At 39.3% G+C, this 26,368-nt stretch overlaps 1 protein-coding gene across 1 annotated transcript; it reads right to left on the bottom strand.

Moving 5' to 3' along the window:
- Positions 1-679: 679 nt before the first annotated feature.
- On the bottom strand, positions 680-25,701 carry LOC121390177 (sodium/glucose cotransporter 4-like). Its single transcript, XM_041521928.1, has 15 exons — positions 25,575-25,701; positions 25,286-25,357; positions 22,865-22,969; positions 21,881-21,940; positions 20,473-20,577; positions 12,322-12,427; positions 11,026-11,106; positions 10,402-10,616; positions 8,878-9,013; positions 7,727-7,834; positions 7,078-7,228; positions 6,369-6,537; positions 5,069-5,296; positions 3,996-4,236; positions 680-2,595 (listed from the first exon to the last, which is right to left on the bottom strand). Exons 1-15 carry the CDS (start codon positions 25,653-25,655, stop codon positions 2,297-2,299), a joined length of 2,157 nt encoding a protein of 718 aa, XP_041377862.1. The 5' UTR covers positions 25,656-25,701; the 3' UTR covers positions 680-2,296.
- Positions 25,702-26,368: the final 667 nt, after the last annotated feature.

Genomic DNA, 26,368 nt, shown 5'->3' with positions numbered 1-26,368 from the left:
ATTTTCTCACTAAACATAACCAATGCTATTCTAGACACCCTAAATTAAAAACGGGAAAACCAAAACTATTTACCTCAAAAACAAACTTTATCACAGTCGTTTAAAGCGAGAGGGTGGAGTAGGGGCAAGAAGGGCGATAACACTTCTCACTTCCAACTCTGAAACTTAGAATATTCATTGCCCCCTAACTTCCATTTGAAAAGCAAAATAATATATGACACTCCCCACCACCACCTCCAGTTGCTATAATCTTCCAACGCCTATCTTTGAGTTACGGTATCAAAAATATGAAAGAATTTAGTTTTGTGAGCACATAGTCATGTTTTAATCATAGTCATATTTTAATCATAGCCATCATTTGTTTTTAAAGTTTATGTTTGTAATCGTAATCAGATGCGCTAGCGATCATATATATTTTTCTACTTGTATTTAACGTATACAGTGTATTCACCAACACTCAGTTTTATCATTGCTTTAAACCATTTTTATAAAATATAATAAAATGAAGATTGAAGACAATCCTACTTTTTGTTTTTATTATAATAGTACAAATTATATATTGTTATGTGTAATCATTAATAATGTTTGAGAGAGAGAGAGAGAGAGAGAGAGAGAGAGAGAGAGAGAGAGAGAGAGAGAGAGAGAGAGAGAGAGAGAAATAGATATGGAGATGGAGAGATTGATATGAGAGGGAGAAAGTGAGAGATGGAGAGATATATATGATGGGGGGGGGGAGAGAGAGAGAGAGAGACAGACAGAGACAGAGACAGAGACAGACAGACAGACAGAGATGGTCAGAGAAAACAATTACATGCTTACGGCAATAAAACACGTATAATCAAACATTTTTAACAAGACGTATTTGCACCCATCGGAGCAACAGTTTGGTACCTAAGGAACACGTTTGAGCTATTCTGTACTCTCAACACCCCATCCCTATTTCCAAAATACACCCACCACAGGTAAAGGATAAACAAGTGTCATGCATACGTAAGTGCGAACACTTAGCCCATGAGCCAGACCAGAAACTGGAAGGAAAGAACCGATTTATTTAACGACGCACTCAACACATTTTATTTACGGTTATATGGCGTCAGACATATGGTTAAGGACCACACATATATTGAAGGAGGAAACCCGCACCAGAAATTGGTACCATCCGAGGGCAACGAACAAAACTCTCATAATTGTTTCCGTATACCCCAAGACAAAATAAAAATAAAGTAGCTTAAATTAGTTTCCACACTTAACATTTTGTTAATCATGTGGTGAAAAAAAGGGAGAAGTCTGTTTTAGTCCGTTTGTGAAAGCATTAATAAATCTTGCAGATCAGTACCCATAATGTTCTTTGTTGTTTTTTCTCTCATGTTTCCAAGATACTGATTGAGTATCCGATGAATGCACTCCTTGAACATTTTGAAATATTCAAGATCATGTCCTCAGTCCTGCCTCAAATATAGCTGCTAAAACACAGAATTGGCAATATCTGCGATACTCTTATCACCTACGTATGATGAAACTATTGATGTCTATGATAGTGTAATAGGGGTCAAGGAAAGTAATTTTGAACTACCACCAGCTAATCAAGATATTGTAACGTCATTTACCCCGAAGATGGTCATCATTATAGCAGACAGAACACGAGAATGGTAATTTATTGGATTTTATATGAACTGTAGCAAAATTATGATGTTGGTCATTGAGTTTTATTGGTCAAGGAATTCATTTATAACAACCTCAGTAACTAAAATGTTGCGAGGCCCGTAGGAACCGGGGGAAGGGGAGCCTATGCACCCCCCCCCCCCCCACCCACTCGAGGATGATATAAACGGTTTTTTTGTCCTACTTTATATAAATAAAGATTAAAGATAAAAATCTGGTTTGTACACCCTCCTAATGACCCCCCCCCCCTCCCCCGTCCGCTAGAGAAGGGGTCTCCAAAGATTGCTATTCCGAATACACTAACCTTATATTATATTTGCACACAGGAGTCGAAACATACCAGCGATTGAAGATAGGGGTGAGAATGCGGGGTGGGAGTCAGTTATTAAGTTTTGGGGAAGGACAAATGCATATTCTGACCACTACAGTTTCAAAGTTTGGCGACTGTGCCCCCCCCCCCCCCCCCCCCCCCACCCCCACCCCACCCAGCTTCCGACGCCTATAATATAATCTTCAGAATCACTCTGTAGATGAAGACCGTTAAACAGTGGATTTTTCTGGGACTACGAAATTAAAAAAAAAAAAGTGATGATAGTATGCACACACTTGCACCAAACACGTGTATACGTTTTTGCTAATTGCCCATGTCAGGAGGAATAGGATCACCAGGCAACAGAGTCTCGTTCGTGGCCCCCATGGGATAGAAGGGCGCCGTGTCAAACTTATACACGGACCAAAACGCCAACATGGCCGTGGCCACGCAGACGACGATGAGCAAAAGCGCGCCAAGGAAAATCCTCGTGGTTTTACTCTGGTGGAGCTGAGCCACCATCTCGAGGTGAGCCGTCATGGCGAGAGTCTGGACGTGGTCCTCCTCCACGCTGCTGATGCCCATCACGTAGTTGAAGACGCGCCGACCACAGCTTACTGGCGCTGAAAGATAATTAGTGAGATCATTTCATCATATAAACAAAGAGTACCGGTGAGGTACATGATACGCCCGTCAGGAAGGAAGGAAATGTTTTATTTAACGATGCACTTAACACATTTTATTTACGGTTATATGGCGTCGGACATATGGTTAAGGACCACACAACTATTGAGAGAGCAAACCCGCTGTCGCCACTTCATGGGCTACTCTTTTCGATTAGCAGGAAGGGATCTTTTATATGCACCATCCCACAGACAGGATAACACATACCACGGCCTTTGATATACCAGTCGTGGTGCCGCCCGTAAGGAGTTTGATGAAAAAGCATAGATATTAATGAATATGTTACGGATATAATTCAATTCTAATTATGTGAAAAATTTGCGATGGGATGGATGAACAGTTTGTTTTGGACCAACTACTGATGATACTGTATCCATTGGAGAAGGTGTTGTCTGATTAATGCAGTTATTGTTCTTATTACAAAGAGAAATTTTGTTTAGTATGGGTACTATGGTGACACGTTTATATCGGCAGAAAAGCAGTTTATGTATGTACTGTTAACAATATATAACCGCCAAGAAATCAGCCGGACAAGGATTTACTTTTATGTGCAGCAGACCGATAAAGTAGGTCACGGTGATCTAGTAATAGTACGTGATGGACAAATGTAACAGGTTTCCTCTGAACACTACATGTAAAAATTACCAAATGTGAAATCTTTAACACCCAATAGCCGATGATTAATTAACCAATGTGCTTTAGTGGTTTCGTTAAACAAAATAAACCTAATACTACGTTTCAGAATTATATATCGTACGATGCTTTTATGTGACTATAATATATGCACTGTTCGCTTAAAGGTTCTATGTCAAAGTTGCAGTAATGGCAGTTCCCGTCAAAAATATTTATTAATTTTTGCTTTGAAACAAAGTTTATACCTTCAGCTATATGCCTATAAAAATTACAACTAAATAATTCCATTTATTAGTAGAAAAATACTTTAAGAGAGAAATATTGAGTGTCACACGCATTAGCCACTGACGTCACTGTTTTATGCGTACACATCCAACACGTTTACTCAGATTTCTTTACAGTCAGGTGACAAAAAAACCAGAAGAAGGTGGCTATGCTGTATTTAGCCAAAAACAATTCGGGAAACCCCTCTTGTCGTCTAGTGCAAGACCTTTTAAAATAATTATTCTAGAGTTAATTATAGAAAGACTATGTCTGAGATCGATTTATTTGTAGTTATTTATTACTAATAAAATAACTAAATATTGTAGTTTCATCTTTGATATAGGACCTTTAAAGATGAACTCAAAAACTAAAATTTTAAGACTTTGATTGCCGTATCACGTTTATTAAGACATAACTTTAGAAGCCTATGATTAAAACTAACCCTTCTTTCTATTCTTCGTGGGATGGTCCAATCCAGGATCTCGATACACTTTCTTGCCAGCCTCTCTTTCGCCATTCAATGCCTGATCCCCTTCCTCGCCATCTATGACTGTGACGTCAGCCATGGCTACTGCTGAGCTGGACTGGTTTTCTTGTGATGGGGTCTTGAATTCCAATTCTGCTTCAAAGATGTGCTCGGGTTTTTGCTTTTCATGTCGTGTCCAATATGTTGTACGAATCAGCTATTTAGGAGAGGAAAATAACATGTATAAGAGTGATTAAAAAAACGAAAGAAAGCATGATATGTATAGTGTTAGTTTGCTAAGCAAAAGCTGGTGACTATTGTCACTATATACAGAGCCAGGTTAATGATGCCTGTAGCACAAATAACAGCGGACCCCTTCCCAGGATATATATTTTGCAACTCCCTCGGGGAGAGGGGAAAAATTACCTGGGAAAAATAAATGTACACATCACCGCCCCCCCCCCCCCCCCCCCTCGAAGCGCGGGGCCCGTAGCACGTGCTACATGTTCTACCAGAGTAAACAGGCTCTGTCTATATAAGGTAGGCTATTTAAAGTACACCTCATGCCTCGGAGCTCAAAGACTACATCCCCTGGCTTTGACACTTTGCTGTGAATAGTCATTTTGATTAGGAAGAAAATGTCCTTTATCTTCACTTGAAATTTAAAACAGAAATGACAGCCTTTTAAAAAGCTGTATCCAAACTGGACGCGAGCGATGCGAGCAGTTATGTTTAGAAATCATTGATTTAAATTGCCGTATCCTACCCGGATGCGTTTGTCTTATTTGTCGCGCTGTACGTGTGCGGTTAGGATACGGCGATTGAAATAAATGATTTCTAAAATAATCGTTCGCATCGCTCGCGTCCGGTTTGGATATAGCTTTAGGCTTAGATATAGCCTACTAACCGTGGGTCGCTGTTTGGAGTTACCATTTTACAGATAGGATAGCACACCCATAAGCTTTGTAGCTCATCCTAAGATACCCCTTTCCCCGGCCATAACGTAATTGTTGAACGACCCCTCAAAGACAGGTCGTGTATTTATTTACAAAATGCTTTTCTGATCCACCGGTGAAGTAGCTGACGGTAATGGCGATGATTGACGTCAGAACAGTGATGGAGAGGGCAAAGTACATGTAGTGAAACTTGCTTATCCATGTCGGAAGTCGGTCAGCACTAGCGTCCTTCCCACAATACGTCTCGCCTTTCAACACGAATATTGCGATCATTCGGCTAGCACCAATCACGAAGCCAACGATCAAAGCCCAAAAAGCTCCCTGAAAAGACAAGGGGGAAAAAGTATCAAGACTAGCGTGTCTGTCTGTCTGTCACACACAGATACTCTCTCTCTCTCTCTCTCTCTCTCTCTCTCCTCTCTCTCTCTCTCTCTCTGACGAACAAAGCTCTTCCAGAATCTCCCTCTTGGCGTATATACTAAAACTGGTCTGTCTGTCAATTGTGGGCCCACCTTGCCATATATAGTCAATTCTTCTGACTTAAAAACCTCCAGCATCTCCCCTTCTCTGACTGCTATGAGAGTCCCCTTGGCGATTACTAAAAACTGATTTTTTTTAAAATCAACCTTAAAAACCCAGCACTTTCTGTTAGGTGTCTTCACCCAAATGTTTGACTTTGTTAGGTTTCTTGAAAAAAAAAAACATGCGCATGCTCATGTTAATTGATTAGAGCTAGGCAATTTGTTTTCCCAGCCCTGCTTTCCAGAGAAGATAGCATTGCGTGAACAAGTTGACTGATTCCCAGTGTAACCACTATGTTTAATGTGAAACGCATTAGCCAGTCTAGTAAACATTTACATGCTCTATCTAGTTGAACGTTTCCACACATCATACAGTCTGTACGAAAATTAATTTTATACCTTTCATTTCATTGATATTTAATTTCTGTGCGTTTATCCAATTGAGGTTCAAGCTCGCAATCATGGGCATAGGCCTACATATAAACTATCTGGGCGGTCTGTCTTGGACAAGGGTTATTTGCTATGGAGAACGATATTAGCATAGCATAGTGGCTTTATACCTACGCCAGTATATCAATTTAACTTCTTGATTAATATTATTTCGTTTTATATGCAAGTCCAAATTTTACATGTTTTCGTTTTTCATCACAATCCTGCTTTTAGAATATCCCTGTTCTGATGAAGACTTCGTTTGAAAAAACACTGATGTTGTCTTTATTGGCGTGGTTGCAGCTGAGGGATTTGTCCTTGTTGGCGCTACCAAATCTATTCATAAAACTTGCCGAGATGCGAGCCCAATAGGCCCCACCAACAACCCTCAAGTCTATTGCTTAGCTACTACATCACCGAGGACAGTACTAATTAATTTATACCTTTTCGTTGACCATAGGCACCAGCACAGCCAGAATAAAGATGGCGGCAAACGGCGGCGCCAAATAGTTTATGATCTCATTAATGTAGATGAAGATTTGACCACCCTGCATTTCCTTGACAACAGGAATCCAGGCAATGGAGAGACCGACCATGACAAGAATGAACAATCTGGAATGAAGAAGACCTGTCATATCCTGTGTAAGCTCTCTCTCTCTCTCTCTCTCTCTCTCTCTCTCTCTCTCTCTCTCTCTCTCTCTCTCTCTCTCTGTCTGTCTGTCTGTCTCTCTCTCTCTCTCTCTCTCTCTCTCTCTCTCTCTCTCTCTCTCTCTCTCTCTCTCTCTGTCTCTGTCTCTCTCTATGTTATATCTCTCTGTCTCTCCCTCTCTGCCTCTCTCTCTCTGTGTCTCTCCCTCTCTGTGTCTCTCTCTGTATCTCTCTCTGTCTCTGTCTCTGTCTCTCTCTCTCTCTCTCTCTCTCTCTCTTGTTATCTCTCTCTGTGTCTCTCTCTCTCTCTGTCTCTCCCTCTTTGCCTCTCCCTCTCTCTCTGTCTCTCTCTCTCTCTCTGTCTCTCTCTCTCTCTCTCTCTCTCTCTGCCTCTCTCTCTCTCTCTCTCCTCTCTCTCTCTCTCTCTCTCTCTCGTAAACATCTGAGACTCCCCCCCCTCCCCCACAAAGCCACGAGTCAAGAATTTGAAAATTGTCATTATACCTTCCGACGACCATGAGTTCGGTGACCTTGGCGTGTTTGCGGAAACGTTTCCAGATGTCGATGGTGAACAAGGTGCTGGCGCTGTTCCAGATGGAGTCAAGGTCACTCATCAGAGCGGCGATCATCACAGCCATCATCAAACCACGAGCACCTGGTCAAGGGAAATAACTCTTACATTTCAAATATACCAAGATCCAATACTACATGGCTGATCTTGTACCATCCAGCGGTCGTGAGTCAAGGTCGTTCTTCAGAGCAGCGATCATCACGGCCATCATCAACCCTCGAGAACCTGGCGAATATAATAATCTAAATTGCCCCATATTATATATTTGGTAAATACTCTTTTGACCAAGTCTCGATCGCTGGCCATGCCAAAGGTTGGGTCCAGGAGAAACGTGCCCGAACCTCAGTTGGATATAGGCACTTAAATAGGCACTTAAATAGCAAAGACAGAGGAATTTATAGTTCAATACAGTTGTTTTGTCCTTTTATTGATGAATGAATATTTAACCATAACTCCATACATCGTTTCATACCAGATGTAGTTAAACGATATATTGCTGTCTACAACACTCTGACTTACCATTGGACATGATATAGAGAGCCAGACGAAGGTGATACTGCTGCCTACAATACTCTGACTTACCATTGGGCATGATGCCGAGAGCCAGACGAGGGTAAGCAATACTGCTGCACCCAGCTTTACTTTGACACACCTTGAAACAGTAGTCAGGGTTGCTACACGCCACTTCATCTGTGAACAAATATAGAAACAAAAAATTATTCCCTTAACGTCACCATTTTAAAACCACTACAGTTATACACAAACAAAATTCCCTTTAAAACAGCTGACAGTTGTCATCCAAAATAATGCTAATTTGTTCTCCAGATGGTAAACAATTTAATGGCATTTGCAGCCACTCAAAAGAAGAAAGAAGAAATTTCCTGACATGCTCGCATTCAAATATCGTTCCTAACTGAGCCTGTTATTCACAATTTAAACTACTGGAATTCCCAAACTTACTAGGTCACGAAATTCAAGTTTGAAGAATTTACCACAATAAAATACTACCGGCATAACCGTTACTATAGTTTTGTTATATTCCATCAATTGTATGTATTTCAAAGGTACATGATCCGCTTACAACATTGCATGTTACGAGGGTGACTGAAAAGTACTCGGCCTGACTAGGAAGGGAATAAGTTGTGCTAATAAAACTTTGTTTGTAGTAAGTTCAAGACTATAAAGTTATCCAGAATATCTTATTTTAGCTGTCACCAATGACCAATATGATTTTAAAGATTAGTTTGAACCCTGCATGTCATTCTTGTTTTGGAAGTTGGAACCAATACAGGAGCACATGCCCAATATCTATCAGCCATAAACGTGTTGATGACATAACTCGCTATTATTGTGATCATAGGCGTACGCGCTCTCATGTTTGTAGGACAGGCTGCCTTTTGCCCGAATTAAACGAAAATGCCCGAATCTGCATAACAACATCTATTCACATTAACATTACTACCACACAGCTATATAGGGCTGCAAACGGATCACTACACATTTTTACATGGATTACAAGTAATATTGAGGGTAGAATGGTGGAAATACGTAGTAAACTGGTCTCAGGTTAGCATATTTTCCCTAAATATCTTAATAATATGTGCCCGAATTAGAGGGTTTGCTCCAGCACAAGGGGGGGGGGGGGGGGGGGGCAGTTGCCCCAACCCATCCCCACGTCTCGTACGCTTATCATGACAAAGATCTACGCCCGCCATTACTGTGACGTCACTGACCTGGATAGAGGACACGGCTCACCATGCCTGGCATGACCATGACAAACATGGGTAATATCTTGAGGAATCCCGTCATCACAGTGGCACCCTGGGCGTGGGAAATGCTTTTCGCCGCCAGCGCTCTCTGGACAATCACCTGTACAGTAATTAACACAATGTTTCAATGATATTTGTCTTACACATTTAATAATTTATGACGCACGGTCGGTCTAGGATCGATCCTTGTTAATGGGTCATTTGCGCTATTTCTCGTTCCAGCCAGTGCACCACGACTGGTATATCAAAGGCCATGGTATGTACTACTAGTATCATGTCTGTGGAATGGTGCATGTAAAAGACCCCTCACTCCACTACCATCTACCTCTACAAGTCAACACACTACAATATGTCCACAGCATCACTCAACTACCACCTACCTCTACAAGTCAACAACACACTACAATGTGTCTACACCTTGTTTGTCCCAGGAGGAACCCCACCCATGGCATATAGTCATCATCAGCATCGCTCCACTACTATCTACATCTTCAAGCCTACATACTAAAATATGTCCTTGTTAATCTATATACTGACCTGATCAGCACACCAGTACCAGATAGAACTTGGTGTGTGTCCTAGAAGCAACCCCAACCATGGCATATAGTCATCATCATTATCACTCCACTACCATCTCTACCTCTACAAGCCTACATACTACAATGTGTCTACACCAGGAGGAACCTCAGCCATGGCATATAATCATCATCATCATCTCACCACTAGCATCTACCTTCACAAACCTACACACTACAATATGTCTACACCTTGTTAATCTATATACAGACCTGATCGGCACACCAGTACCAGATGGAACCTGGAGTTTGTCCCAGAAGGAACCCCAACCATGGCATATAGTCACCATCATTATCATTCCACTACCATCTATCTAACCACTGTCATCTACCTTCACAAAAACCCCTACACACTACAATATGTCTACACCTTGTTAATCTATATACAGACCTGATCGGCACACCAGTACCAGATGGAACCTGGAGTTTGTCCCAGAAGGAACCCCAACCATGGCATATAGTCACCATCATTATCACTCCACTACCATCTATCTAACCACTGTCATCTACCTTCACAAACCTACACACTACAATATGTCTACACCTTGTTAATCTATATACAGACCTGATCGGCACACCAGTACCAGATGGAACCTGGAGTTTGTCCCAGAAGGAACCCCAACCATGGCATATAGTCACCATCATTATCACTCCACTACCATCTATCTAACCACTGTCATCTACCTTTACAAACCTACACACTACAATATGTCTACACCTTGTTAATCTATATACAGACCTGATCGGCACACCAGTACCAGATGGAACCTGGAGTTTGTCCCAGAAGGAACCCCAACCATGGCATATAGTCACCATCATTATCACTCCACTACCATCTATCTAACCACTGTCATCTACCTTTACAAACCTACACACTACAATATGTCTACACCTTGTTAATCTGTATACAGACCTGATCGGCACACCAGTACCAGATGGAACCTGGAGTTTGCCCTAGGAGGAAGCCCAGCCATGGCATATAGTCATCATCAACATCTCTCAACATACGGAAAGCCTCTTTGTCTGGGTAATGGCACGTCTGGTTCACAACAATAGCAGACACGTTCCTAGGGACTGCTTGAGGATATTTTTCAAGAAGGCCACTGAAGCCTCCAACTTCATAGAACGCTAAAAGAAAGCAGAAAGATCATTGCAATGTGTATGGTATACTAGATCATCTGGGATGAAACTAATTGTCAGAACACATTGGTAGTTGTTTATAAATGTTTAGGGCTACTGACAGTGGCTAATACGAATTTTCCGTTGACCTCTAATAGTAGCTAGAGTACTGATTGAGGTTTAATTAAAATTTATACTGAAGGAAGTGTTGCACAGATTACAGAAGTTAAAGTTTATTTTCTTTAACGACACCACCAAAGTACATTCTTTCATTAATCATCGGCTATTGCATTTGATCATTCGGACACAGTTTTCAGATAAAACCCTCTAATTTTTTCCGTCAGCAAAAAGGAATCTTTCATATGCAATTTCCCACCACAGAACAACACATAACAATAAAAAGGAAAACATGTGTTACCTGCCCCTGATAAATAGAGGGAGCCACCGACCATAAGCAGTGCCTGTAGGGTGTCTGTGTAGATGACGGCTGTTAACCCTCCTGAAATAAGCAAAACACTAGTATGTGAGTCTCTTGTCGTCACGGATCAAATCTTACGGAAATTCCCGAAACGAATTCAGCTGTTTCTGGTTTTTAGGGGAATATTTTTAAATGGAAAATATACCGGTATATAATGTTTTTTTTTTTTTTTTTTTTTTTTTTTTTTTTTTAAATTTATTTTCTAATCATGTTAAATAATATGTTGATTGATATAGCTCAATACATCATATATCTGGAACAGCACTTCAAGTAAGAGTCACCCATTTTATTTTCTGAGGGCAGGTGGACCTCTCGCAGTGGTAAAACACGTGTGTGTGTAAGGAATATAGTTGAAGTGTCGTTTATACGAATACGGCTGTATACAAGTTGACCATTACCAAGGATCTGGCTATTTTTATGAGGCACCCGTTTATACACTAAGACAACATTTTCCATCAATTGCGCTTGCAGTTAACTGATAGGTTATGGATAGAAATTGGTGTCGGTTGTGTTAATAATAATAAATTAAGTGGACGTTTTGCTTTGACATTAGGTTATCACCATAGAGCAGCAAATGAGATGTCTTAAAATCGATATCGATATCGCCATGTGATACTACAAATCTAACGGGTGTGAAAAACATTTACCTGTGATTGTGAGTGTATCCGTTATTAGAACCACTAGCAAAATAGCCTACACAGATAGAGTTAAAGTTTGTTTTTGTTTAATGACACCACTAGAGAGCATTGATTTATTAATCATCAGCTATTGGATGTCAAACATTTAATTTGGACATATAGTCTTAGAAAGAAAATCCGCTACATTTTTCCATTAGTATCACGGGATCTTTCATATGCAGCCAGTGCACCACGACTGGCATATCAAAGGCCGTGGTATGTACTACCTTGTCTGTGGGATGGTGCATATAAAAGATCCCTTGCTGCTAATCGAAAAGAATAACCCATGAAGTGGCGACAGTGGGTTTCCTCTCTAAATATCTGTGTGTTCCGTAACCATATGTCTGATGCCATATAACCGTAAATAAAATGTGTTGAGTGCGTCGTTAAATAAAACATTTCCTTCTTTCATATGCACCATCGCACAGACGGGATAACACATATCACGGCCTTTGATATGCCAGTCGTGGTGCCCTGGTTGGAACGAGAAATAGACACACAGAGATCTAAGTTTAAACTTTGATATTAAATTTAGAAACAAATATAATAAACAAGTTACCTGTGATTGTGAGTATAGCTGTTATTAAAACCAGAACCACGATACACAGGTAGAGGTCCCAGTTCAAACTCTGTTGGATGAAGAAAGCGCCGGTCAGAAGAACTGTCTGTACAAAGACAAAAATCAATATATAATTTAGAAAAAAAACTATTTAATGCTAATTTCAGACTGTCAACTGTCACGACGAAGTTAGCCAAGTGGACAGGTTGCGTTGTAATTTCCCGAACTGATGCTCTCAGATTAACAACTAATCGGTCGTAGAAGTCATATATGACACAAATCGAGTTGTAAGAGAGTTCAGGACCCATATTCACAAAAAGGTGTAAATTTACGTCTACGACTAGCACTTACGTGTGCCGTAGATTTACGTTTACGTGCAAGAAGCACCTTATTCTCAAAGACGGTCGTAAATGTAAACGTAACTTAGTTGGACGTAAATCTACGATTTAACACTCTCACTGGAGTAATTAATAAAAACACATTAGAAACGATGGCTACCGGGTAAATAACAAATGCGCAAAACGCAATTTTGTTTGTCGTCTGCTAACAATAACATCGCGAACCGTGAACCATGGCATTTTGGTACTGGTGGGGACCCGCGTTTTGGTACGAACTTGAAGACATTTCTTAAAAAGGAAAAGATAACTCAGGAGAAATTGGCCGAGTCGAAAAAATCCGTTCGATCACCAACAGAAATATGTTCAATCCGTGGTCGTTCGCCATCGCAAACTGCTTCAGTTATTGGAATGTTGCCAATTTCCGTAAATAATAGTAAATGACGGCGATCGTGCTTGATTTATTATATATACACGACATACGTGCAGCGTTAGTTGTAACCGGAGGCACTCTTATATTTACGTCCAACTTTACACGTAACTTACGTTTTCGTTGTTTCGTGAATAGCTCTTCGGTCGTTGATTTACTTTTACGTGTAAAACTAGACTTACGATGTTTTGTGAATATAGGTCCTGGCGTTAACTGGACAGTCGTAGAAATGAGAGCAGAACGTTGGCCAGGTTTGTCGTGGCAGTTGGTAGTCTGAACCTGGCATAAGACATAATACAGCTGTGTAGGATCAATGAACTTGGTTTATAACAAACAAAATATTTTGCAAAAACGTAATTCCGACCCAAACACAAAACGTTGACGTCATCACTACAGTGGAGATAATAAAACAAGTAACTGTTATTATTGACTAATTCAGGATTATGCATGGGATACTTTGTAGACTATATATATATATATATATATATATATATATATATATATACACACACACACAGTTGAATCTCGTTGGCTCGAACCCCGTCGGTCTCGAGAAAATTTTCGACCCATCGGGTAGTTCGACCGAACCATTCGGTCAACATCGGATATTTCCGTAACATCAGTTAGAAAGTTGAATTAGATAGGTGTCAGGACGTTTCAGCCCCAGTACATGTTCGGCCCCAAACCGTTTCTGCCCATAATGCAATATACGGCGATCTAGTGTTCGTGTATACAGATATATGCTGTAATTGGTATAGTAACACTTTAGATGGTCACATACACCGGTAATAATATAAATACAATACAAATTTGTAACATTAATTTGTCGAATAACATTCATTGTGCGCCGTGACACGCACACACATACACACATAAACATGTACGTCATGGCGTTCATGTAGAATATGACTGATAAATGATATGGTGATAAAATAAGGAAGCGAAACTTACGTTTAGTATGTTTAGACTTTCATGTTTGTATATTACGTTTTAACATTGTTTCACTAACGATTCAAGCGGTAGAGAGTGATACAAGACAGAACTTACCTAACCCACGATGCCATCACAAAAACTCAGACTACGTTCAGGAATTGTGAATCCATATGTGTTTTGCTATTTCATTTAAATGCTAGAACACTGAGATATGTGCCCAGGACAGCTTGGTTGAACTTTAATGAGATATAAGCACGAAAATAAAGTTGAACTGAACTGAACTAGAACATGTCTTAATGATGCTAGTTTGAATTTACCTACCGGCCTCGGTGGCGCAGTGGTTAAGCCATCGGTCTCCAGGCTGGTGAGTACTGGGTTCAGATCCCAGTCGAGGCATGGGATTTTTAATCCAGATACCGACTCCAAACCCTGAGCGAGTGCACCGCATGGAAAACATTCTTTGTGATCGTACTTAATTTCTGTACACATGTAACCCCTACTGACATCAAACATCAGTGGTTCCAATTCTAGCCACATAATAAAATTAAGTAGAACAAACACAAAACAATTTATTGCAAGTTATTAAATTGTATTTACACAAACAAAAAAATCAGTTCCTTTTCATTTTTGGATTATCAAAGCTAAATACAGTTTTGGTTGGTTGGCTCTTATTTATTCTTTAACACTCGGATATTATGTTCAATTAAAAAAAATAAAAATAATAATAATCACAAAAAGAGAGAAAGAAAGAAAGAAAAAGAACGAGAGAAAGAAATTACAATACTTTAATAACAAAATTTAATAACAAAACACAAGTGACTGAATAATTTGATTTATAAAACAACAATAACCGACTAGTGTTATGGGGCCGAATGTGTAGCGGGGCGAAACGTCTCGAAAGCATTAGATACATATTATTCGAATCCAGGTCGTTTCGCCATAAAACTCTGCGTTGTTTCGCCCTTAGTCTTATTCACCCAGGATTGGTTCGTACGGAGCCCTTTTGGGGACATGCTGATATTTGTTTTTATCTCGTGCGCACGAGTTAATATCTCGTGCGAACGAGTTGATATTTCGTGCGCACGAGATAATTATCTCGTGCGCACGAGATATTAACATGCGTGCGCATACGGCTGGAATAAACAACATGGAGACTCACAAAACACATCTTATTCAGCCATATTTTATGTTTGGCATGGCTTATGCTGAAATATTGCACTTTCTTTCAGCAAAGCATGGCATACGTATGTCCATGCGTCATTTAAAAAGGTGTCTGAACGGAATGGGACTGTATAGGCGTAAACATTATTCGGATATAGCTGGTGTAGCCGATTCTCTTAGAAATGAGCTGAGGACATCGAGTCTACTTCATGGTTACAGATGGATGCACCTGAAATGTGTTCAGTCTGGGTTTGTCATTTAGAAGGAACTCGTTAGAATTCTTCTACAAATACTGGACCCCCATGGTGTATCCCTACGAAAGAAAAGGAAGCTTAAGAGAAGAGAATATATATCAAAAGGACCGAACTTCGTATGGCATTTGAATTCTTATGATAAGCTAAAGCCATATGGAATATGCATAAATGGATATATCGACGGGTTTTCTCGTCATATCATTTGGATGGAAGTAAATAAAACAAGCAATGATCCAAATGTAATCGGTGGGTATTTCGCACGAGCTGTATTGAATACTGGTGGTATACCAACTTTACTTGGAGGTGACATGTCACGATTTTTCAAATGTATTTTGCTATGCAAGTAGTATGCCACTTTATTTCTTTACCAAGAGGAGATTGCAGATCTTGTGAATTAATGGAATGCACATAGAATCCGTATAAATGCTGGGAGTAGAGGTTATGGAGGGCGACCTGTCACACTTTACAACCTACCCGAATTATATGGAACACTCGACTTCAAGTACCTTGTTGAAACGGAAGAACTGGACATATGCCTTGAAATGAGCAGCTCCGTCGATACAGTGCCGTGTGACAAGAATGTGTACGAGCTGGCAACAATGTACATGGAGGAACATAATTTGTTAAGTCCTGCCGATGCTTACGAGGCTGCCAGTCTGTTTTGTGTGTTAAGAACAATGATCAAAGCCGACCTTTGATTGAATACCCAGTGACACCATGTTCACCTCGTATGTTTTTATCCCTTGAAGCTGAACTTGACATTGAATCTTTACATGATTTCTGTTAAATTATGAGAAATGTTCAAATAATAATTAATTGCCAGCATGAGTATACAGTTTGACCTTTATGACATTGACCTTGAAACTTTGTCCACATATTTTCACCAGAAAATATCTTGACCGGGACGCTTGGATATTAAAACGTGCTTACGTGTTACGTGTTGCTGAGAAACGTTGCCGCAGTACGAGTATGACTTTCGACCTTAAAACATTGCTTCATAATGTCCCAACAAGATGTTTCCCAGTGACGGAAGAGATTCATCAGTTGACATTTATGACCTTGAAACCTGGTCATGTGTTTCTTAGTCAATTCTAAAAAACTTTGTGTTATAATGTCATAAATAATTTAAACAGAAAAGCGATAAAGAATTTTACCTTTGTGACCTTGATTGTTGTTTTCTAAAAAAGCATTGTGTGAGAAGCATGACTACTTCACTCGATAGGACGCCGTACCTAATATTCCTATCTAATAATAGGAATATGGCCTTTTGTGTTCTTGTTCATGAACATTGGCAGATATATCCGAGAAGGTGTTCTTAAAAATGTATGATGTGAAAGTTTGAACAAAATATGTTACTGTAACTGTTTGAAAGATCAAATTAAACGGCCATTCCTGCCAGGAATACCTGCCTAATTTGTCTATAGTTTTATTTGCACCGGCTCTTAAATATTTAAAATGCATCTGACTATCATATATGTTATATAGTAAGAGAAACACAGTAGTATAATAACATGAAATGAGAGTTTAACTCCATAACACATTCAATTTGGTCAACTATTCTAATGTTCTGTGCTCTACTTCAAATCGTTGAATCATTCTTTCACGTTTTCTAGATTGTTATTTGTCTGTTTTTTACAATGTAGCTGCCTCAAAACACTCCCCCTATATCTTTAAAATGGTGTTATGCACTGTATCATAATACCAAACCCTGGGGTTATTAATAATTCCTTTGAAAGTGTTCTTGGATTGGATATGTACAACGATACGTTGTTGAATTATGTACATGTATGTATGTATGTATGTATGTATGTATATATGTATGTATACATGTATGCATGTATTTTTTATGTTTTGAATATTTCTATTGCATGTATGTCGGGTTTTGACTTAAACATACATATATTCAATGATGCACTGGCACTGGGTGGGGGGGGGGATATTAAAATCATTTACTGCCTTCACAAAATTCCTCATGCCGTTACCGAGATCTGAACCATGTCTCTCTGTCTCTGTCTCTCTGTCTGTCTGTCTATCTCTATCTCTATCTATATCTAACTCGATATATTTGTATCTCTCTATCTCTCTGTATCTCATATATCTATGTATCTCTGTATCTATCTATCTAACTCTCTCTCTCTCTATCTATCTCTATCTATTTTATCTATCTCTATCTATGTATATTCATATATCTAAATGTTGCTTAAATCAACTAAATGTTATGATTGTATAGTTTTAAATTTTATTTAAACATATAGGCCTACATACATTAGGGCCATTATGTGATTTTAGAATCCCGATTGGGGAGTGATTTAATCAGGTTCCAAGGGGGGGGGGGGGGGTTTTAAATGGGGCCTACATAAGGGGGAGTGTTTTGGGGCTCCAAGGGGGAGTGTTTTGGAGCAGGGGAGTGTTTTGGAGCAGGAGAGTGTTTTGGAGCAGGGGAGTGTTTTGAGGCTCCTACACAGGCATCATCTACGGTCATGGGCCCGTGCTTATAAAACTTAAAGTCTAGACTTTAACGAAATGCTATTTGATTGGCGTTGTCATGACGTTAAAGTCTGGACTTTATTAAAGTCTAGACTTTATGGTTTATAAACACGGAGCCAGGTAAACTATTGCAACAGAGTAGCATCAAGGGAGACACGAAACTGAAAAAGAGTCAAGGAGAGACAATAGATAAAAACAAATGGAGTTATGAGAGACCTGGAAGCGAAACATATAGAATATGTAGAACATATGAACGTCAAAGTAGCATACGCACATTGATGCTAATATCCAGTGCTATCATTCTCGAGTTACACATTGTGTAAAATGACGAGTAGTTGGAAAAGCTTACTGTGCTACCTTAACTGCATGACTCGTACTCATGAGTTGATATAGGGGGAATCAATAATGAATATTAGCACACACAAATATCAACAAACCACCAAGCAATGACACTGTTTCACATCAAGTTTAATTTCGTTTAATCTTTAAATGTTGAAAGTCAATAAACAAATATATAAAAAGGTTATAAAAATGCATGATCTTATTTAAACGAAATGATTATTCAGATTCCTATGTCACGAAATACTGTTTCAGTAGACCAAATCTATGACAGATGTACATCCCAGCGAAATGGGGATATTGTGACTAAGCAACAGAATGTTTAAACGTTACATGTCATGCAATAATACGTCCTCTGTTTTCGACGAACGTATGAAAACAAAAACTATCTGTACTACGCTACTAATTTTGCAGTCATAACGATTCGTAATAAGCATAATATGTGCAAAAGGTCCAATGTCTAAATATATGATGACTAGAAACTAAAACAAGATATTAACTCGTGGGCACGAGATAATTAACTCGTACAATTGAGATAATTATCTCGTGCGCACGAGATATTAACTTGTGGGCACGAGATAATTAACTCGTGCGCACGAGATAAAAATAAATATCAGCATGTCCCCAAAGGGGCTCCGTAGGTTCGCCCTAAATCCCATTCGTACTGAGTCGTTTCGCCCCACAAAATAAATATATTTATTACAGTTTTGAAGTATTTTTTTTTCTGTTTATTCATTATTCATGACCAAATATTAGGTAATTTTCTGTCTTTAGATATTAATACTTTATCAGCTGTTTACTTTCTGTCAGCTGAAGCTAGGCGAAATCAACATATCGTACTCGAGTTTTAACCTCAGCTGGGTATGTAGTGTATTTCATAAGAAACCACAGCACATCAGTAGTATGCAGTGTGACTGTTCATAAATTAATTATTAATGTGAATACATTGTCTGTATATTATCTAAGGCCTGTACATAGTTTCATGTATATGGCTTGAGTAAATGATACTGGAAATAAACAAAATTATAATATTATTTTTATCTGTAAATATAAACACGGATTGTGTGACACTAATGAATAACTGTACTTTATTAACAAAATAAAAATTAGTGCTAATCGAAACACGGGGCGAAACGACTCAGTTAGATGTACGAATCGATCCTGTTCAAAACGACTCGGATGACCTAGTAATAAGGGCGAAACGACCTGTTACCATATTATTTTGGTAACTGCAAACTTAAAAATTTCATCAATGTGTTATATAACAAACTATCACAGAGTGAAAGGATTTATTAGAAATTACTCCGACTGTGTGATGCAGAAGCCCTTGCCGAAGTGATGACAGCTGAGTACCTCGCCCCTGATTTCATTGAAAACTGGTCTGGTAGACGTGTTCAGAGTAACGCTTCCCGCCGAGACCAATTGTTTGATTGGAATTACGGTTCACCGAAAAGGCACCGTGACACTAGCTGTACTTGAAAGACTTTTACCGATAGCTGCTGGCTGAACACACAAAATGACAAGTATGGCAAAGAAAGGATTGCTTGGCTATTGTCGGGATTCTCCGATCCATCTATAACTCGTTCCGCCTAAATTATTATAATCCAAAGGCAATTGTTGGTCCTTTTCGGTGGTTTTCCATTTGATATTTGATGTATCACCTGTTCAAGGGAAATATAGCTAATAACACAGACGGGACCGATAATTTAGTTCGAGCGAAGGCTTATAGTCGACTCTGGACATATCCGACCCATCATCAGTTAATATAAGGGTTTACCGGACAAAAAACTCGGGACTTCTACTGTATATATATATATAATAATAATATATAAGCCAGTAACAATATCTGTAAGCTAAAGTTTGTTTTGTTTAACGACACCACTAGAACACATTGATTTATTAACCATCGGCTGTTGGACGTCAAACATTTGATAATTCTTGAGATACAGTCTTAGAGGAAAGCCTCTACATTTGTTTCTATTAGCAGCAAGGGATCTTTTATATTCACTTTCCCACGGACAAGATAGCACATAGGCTACCAAGGCTTTTGATATCCAAGTCTGGTTAGGAAGGGAAAAACAATCAGAGAATGGGTCCTATGAGGGGGTTCGTTCCTGGGACGAAAGCACCCTAGGTGAGTACTCTACCGACTGAGCTCTATTTGAAATAAGTAGTGGATGCACCAAAACCACTTGTAGCGTCAAATACTCACGGAACATTTTGTGAAGATATAGAGAACCAAAGAGAGGAAGGCGAAGTAAACTCGTATTCGCTGACCTCCAAATCTCTTCGACAGATACTCCGGCATTGTGTACGTCTGTAACAAAAACAATTAGAAGTAAACTCGTATTCGTTGACCTCCAAATCACTTAGTGACAAACATTCAATGAAATTATCAAAAAAAAATTAAACACCCCCCCGCCCCCCCCCCCCCCAAAAAAAAAACCCCAAACCAAAAACAAACAAAAAACAAATCCCAACCAAACGAGCAAACAAAGACACCCCCCCCCACACACACACACAACAAAAACAACAACAAAAAACCCACATAAAACCCAACAACACCAAAACCCCCGAAACAACAATAACAACAAAACACACACAAAAGAAACCAACGAAAAAAACACCCAACAAAAAACCCAACAACAACAACGCAAATCAGCAAAACAAAACACAATACACCAACCTCCCAAAACAAAAAGTCTACAGTCAAGGAAGTTGACAAAGTGACAAATATTTAAGTGTCTCAACGACGACTGCTAGACACCATAGTTTAAGTTGTAGTCAGTTGCTTCTAGAAATAACAAAATTAAAAGTTAAAGTTCCAGTGGGTGTTTTTGTTTGTTTGTTTAACGACACTACTAGAACACAATGATTTATTAATCATCGGGTATTGGATGATTTGATCATTCTTACATATAACCAGAGAAAACCTGCTACTTTTGTCTGTTATGCATTTTCCCCACACAGGACAGCACATACCACAGCCCTTGAAATACCACAAACCTTAAAGTCAGCTGTTTAAAGTTCATTTTGTTTAACGACACCACTAGAGCACATCGATTTATTAATCATCGGCTTCTGAATGTCAAACATTTAGTAACTTTTACATACAGTGTTAAAGAGGAAACCCGCTACATTGTTCCATTAGTAGCAAGGAATCTTTTATATACACCATCCCACAAACAGGACAGCACATACCACGGCCTTTGATATACCAGTCGTGGTGCATTGGATGGAACAAAAGTCATTTGTTAAACCACTATGCCACCGAGTGTGTATCAAAACATCCTTCAACTAATTAAAGTTAGTTTGGTTGTTTAACGACACCACTAGAGCACATTGATTTATTAATCATCAGCTATTGGATGTCAAACATTTGGTAATTCTGACTCGTAGTCATCAAAGGAAATCCGCTAAATGTTTCCTTATGAAGCAAACGATATTTTATATGCACTTTCCCACAGATAGGACAGCACATACCACGGCCTTTGACCAGTTGTGCTGCACTGGTTGGAATGAGAGAAAGAAAAAAACCCCAATCAGTTGAATCGATCCACTGAGGTGTTCAACTAATTATAGCAGTTATTGGTAGAAATAGCATAAATAGAACCGCTTACCCCGCAGGCGATGTAGACCGGTATGAAGAGCCATCCTAATAGTTGGAGAAACAAGATGGCCTAAAAATATAAAACATTAAAAAAAAATTCAATTATTTTTTTTCAAAAATATTTTATTTAACGACGCACTCAACACATTTTATTTACGGTTATATGGCGTCAGACATATGGTTAAAGACCACACAGATATTGAGGAAGGAAACCCGTTGTCGCCACTTCATGGGCCACTCTTTTCGATTAGCAGCAAGGGATCTTTTATATGCAGAATCCCATAGACAGGATAGCATATACCATACCACGGCCTTTGATATACCAGTCGTGGTGGTGCACTGGCTGGAGCGAGAAATAAAATCAAACCAAAATACATGCCAATTTGGGCATTGTTATTGAGGTAAAATAATGTGTTAAAAACAGGTAAAAGTCTGTATATTCTACTGTGGTAGGAGGGTACAGACGGAAGTCTTCCTAAGATTGAAGAAGACGAAGTTTGTTTTGTTTAAAGACACCACTAGAGCACATGGATTAATTAATCATCGACTGTTGGATATCGAACATATGATAATTCTGACACGTAGTCATAAGAAGAAATCCGCTAAATTTTTTCTAATGCAGCAAGGGATCTTTTATATGCACTTTTCCACAAACAGGAAAGCATATACCATGGCTGTTGATATACCAGTCGTGATGCACAGGCTGGAACGAGAAACTCATTTGATTTTGAATCTTAAATTATAGACGTCGGAAGATGCTAGCAACTGGAGCCAGGGGCCACCATTTATATATTAGTAAACCTTTCAAACAGAGGAAGGGAGAACTATGCATAGTATTTATCCTATCCCGACACTAGGGCCCCGTTCCAAAAAGTGATTTTAGCCCTAAGATCACCTTAAGTGCATAGCTACCTTATGCACTAAGGTGATCTTAGTGCTAAGATCGCTTCGTGGACCGAGACCCTGCTCCTGACGTCTATGTAGAGGATCTTACGTTAATTTCCCAGGCTCCTACGCTGATGCCCTTAGCCGCCCCAGATCCAGCTAGACCAATGAAATGCTCCGTTCCAATGTTACTCACGAACAGTGACGCTCCCATCTGTAAACGGAAGAGAACAACAGAACAAAACCTGATTTGAACTAGATCATATAAAATAATACATGAACAAATAACTACTAAATGTACAATACATATTATAACAGTTCTACACAGTCAGTATTGAATGCATGGATTGATGTTGGGACTTACATACTATTATAAATATACTGACGTCCAAAAGAAACTATACCTATTCTCTGAGAGACTACTGAACAAAAAAATAAATATGTAGCATGTTTAATACCTATATATTCATGAGAATGGTGTTTTGGCATGCTGAGAACAAAATATTGTTTCATAAAGCAGAAAGATATTTAACGACCCTTTTATTTCCATTATCCAACTTATAAAGGAAATTAAATATTTTTTTCTTGGTATAGTTTCATTTGGACGTCAGTATATTTAGAAAATTACGTTTTCACTCGTTTTAACATGAATGCTACTTCATTACGGGTCACGGTATTTAGTAATGTTTGTTTTAGTAAAACAACACTTATTTATGTACACGCTTCTTGCTTTCTGGACCTCCCACTCCCCGAGGCTGAGTAAACAACAAACAAACAAACAAACAAACAAAGCAACTCTACCACCACCACCACCAACAACAACACACACAAACACGCGTACACACACACACACACAAAAACACACACACAAAAAAACACACACAAAAACACACACACACAAAACAAAAAAAACAAACACCCACACACAAAAAAACAATAACATTGAAACACATATAGTTGTATTCATCACAAATGAACATCATCGTCATAACAGCTAAACAACATTTACATTTCCCTAAACTTCCAACTTCGACTGGAAGCCTGAGGTTGGTAGTAAGACAGTTAATAAAAGTAAATATATTGTTTTTATTTAAACGTAGAACACCAATGCTATGTAACAAACAGGGATTTTTATTCTAGGGATATACCTTGTGTGCATAAAAACAGTTAACAATAATCGACGGCCAAAACTTAATGCTAGTGTCAGACTACCAACTGTCATTACGGAGTTGGTTAACTCGACGATCTCTCTACTTCCACGACTGTCCAGTTGCGAGTCTGAGCGCTCTTACAAATCAATTTTCGTCGTATATAACCCGTTAGCTGTTAATCTGAGCGCACTTTTCTTAAGTCGAAAACGCAACCATCGAGTTGGCCAATTTCTTCCTGACAGTTGATAGTTTGAGCTTGGAATTAGTCGTTACATTTTTCGCCCAAACTGTTGGTCATTCAACGACAGTGTACGGAACCGGCTAACAATCACTCAGGTGTGGAGGTAGTACAGGAACACGAATCTATCCACTTTAAAACAGTTTAGATACAGTTAAAGTATTTTTTGTTTAACGACACCACTAGAGCATATTGATTTATTAATCATCGGTTATTGGATGTCAAACATTTTGTAGTTCTGACATTATAGTCTCGGAGAGAAAAACCGCTACATTGTTTTCCATTAATAGCAAGGAATATTTTATATGCACCATCCCACAGACAAGACAGTACATACCACAACCTTTGATATACCAGTCGTGGTGTACGGGCTGGAACTAGAAACAACCCACTGGCCCCACCGACCGGGATCGATACCCGATCGACCAGGCGAGCGCTTACCACTAGGCTACGTTCCGTCGTCTAAAACCGATCAGATAACCACTACACCATCAAATCCAACAATTTTATAAAGTGCAAATATTTGCACTCCCCTATGAACAATCGTGGATCCGCCTTAGAATTATGTAACCAACAGTGATACACTTATTTAGGTGATAGAGAGGTTGCCAAGGCGCGTTTGTCGGTGATAAATACGTAAGAGGATTAAATCCCGGGACCCTTGTTTGCTTACAAGATAAAGCAGACATAATTTTCAAGAGTCAACATGTGTGGAATAATTGTGCCACTGATAAATTATTCAACGAGTCTGTTAGAGAAACGCGGTCATGTGACCTTGAGTACCACAGACAAATAAAATATCTTAGCCCTGGGTCGATGGCCTATATGGCTATGAGTTACCACGGGTGGATACAGAATCTTTTTAGACACTGGTGCAAATTTAACAGGAGCACCTACAGTATTTAGTCTGACACTGTAGTCCTTCCCACAGGGAACGCCTTTTTCATACTTTGGAATTTACTACAAGTTATTTATTTCTGAGCCGATTATTTTCTAAATTGTAAAGGAAAATAGTCAGTGACTGGTTGGGACAGAAAAAAAAACCCCTCTAAGGTTGTTCGATCCTGCTATCCATCGCACCTCAGGCGATCGCTCAACCATTGATCTACATCCCATCCCCTATTCAAACACTGTCACGTACAGGCAGAAACCACATCGATCGCCCGGCGAGGAAATATCCACTGATTGTCCCTCGGTTAGCTCGGTACATCGCCTGGAAAACAAGAAGAAAGAGGCACAAGCAATCAATTAATGCTTATCATTAAATGTATACATCAACATCGACATTATCATCATCATCATCATCATCATCATCATATCCACCAACACCACCACCACCACCATCATCAAAACATACTATATCAACCAATCAATCAATAGGTTAATAGAAACCAATTCGTAATCACATAACATAAAAAGTTAAAACTTACAAACATGCCGACAGCAATAATGACGACGAAATATCCTGCCACCACCCCTAGATCCGCACCTGTCAATCTGGATTCCGCCATTTCAGAAATCTTCTAATAAACTAAGATTAAAAAAAAGGAAAAGAAAGTATTGTTTTTGTATTATAAAGTACAGCTATTTTGCTGAAACAGTAATCTGTGGTTATGTCGACATCACAGGCGCGTGTCCAGGAAATTATACAGGGGAGAAGGGGGATGGGAGGAGGGTCCTATACTGTGGCGAGCGAAGTTATACTGAATAGAAAACTAAAATCGCTTGGAGCAAGGTGATGGGTTCGACTCCCTAAACCCACCCCTGCACACGCGCCTGTAGTATGAATAATAATAATGATTACTCATAAATGTCAAACGTAACTGTCTTTTAACAGACGAAGCATTTGTAAGAAGGAAGGATATGTTTTATTTATCGACACATTTTATTTACGAATATATGGCGTCGGACATATGGTTAAGGACCACGCTGATATAGAGAGAGGAAACCCGCTGTCGCCACTTCATGAGCTACTCTTTTCGATTAGCAGCAAGGGATCTTTTATATGCACCATCCCACAGACAGGATAACACATACCACGGCTTTTGATATACCGGTCGTGGTGCACTGGCTGGAGCGAGAAATAGCCGAATGGGCCCACTGACGGAGATCGATCCCAAACCGACCGCGCATCAAGCGAACGCTTTACCACTGGCCTACGTCCCTCCCCCCCCCACCCCATTTGTAAGACAGCAGATTTAGTATATCTAATTCTTATATTATT

Source organism: Gigantopelta aegis, chromosome 15, assembly GCF_016097555.1.
Source record: "Gigantopelta aegis isolate Gae_Host chromosome 15, Gae_host_genome, whole genome shotgun sequence".
Classification (NCBI taxonomy): domain Eukaryota; kingdom Metazoa; phylum Mollusca; class Gastropoda; order Neomphalida; family Peltospiridae; genus Gigantopelta; species Gigantopelta aegis.
The sequence above is the reverse complement of the archived record's forward strand: the minus strand, read 5'-3'. Positions and strand labels throughout refer to the sequence as shown.

Excerpts from the sequence above, each read along its gene's own strand:
- LOC121390177 (XM_041521928.1), bottom strand. The coding sequence starts at position 25,655 with ATGGCGGAATCCAGATTGACAGGTGCGGATCTAGGGGTGGTGGCAGGA. Across the intron at positions 11,107-12,321 it reads AGCTATACTCACAATCACAG|GAGGGTTAACAGCCGTCATC; the intron begins GTAACTTGTTTA and ends TGCTTATTTCAG. Across the intron at positions 9,014-10,401 it reads GGTACTGGTGTGCCGATCAG|GTGATTGTCCAGAGAGCGCT; the intron begins GTCTGTATACAG and ends ATTACTGTACAG.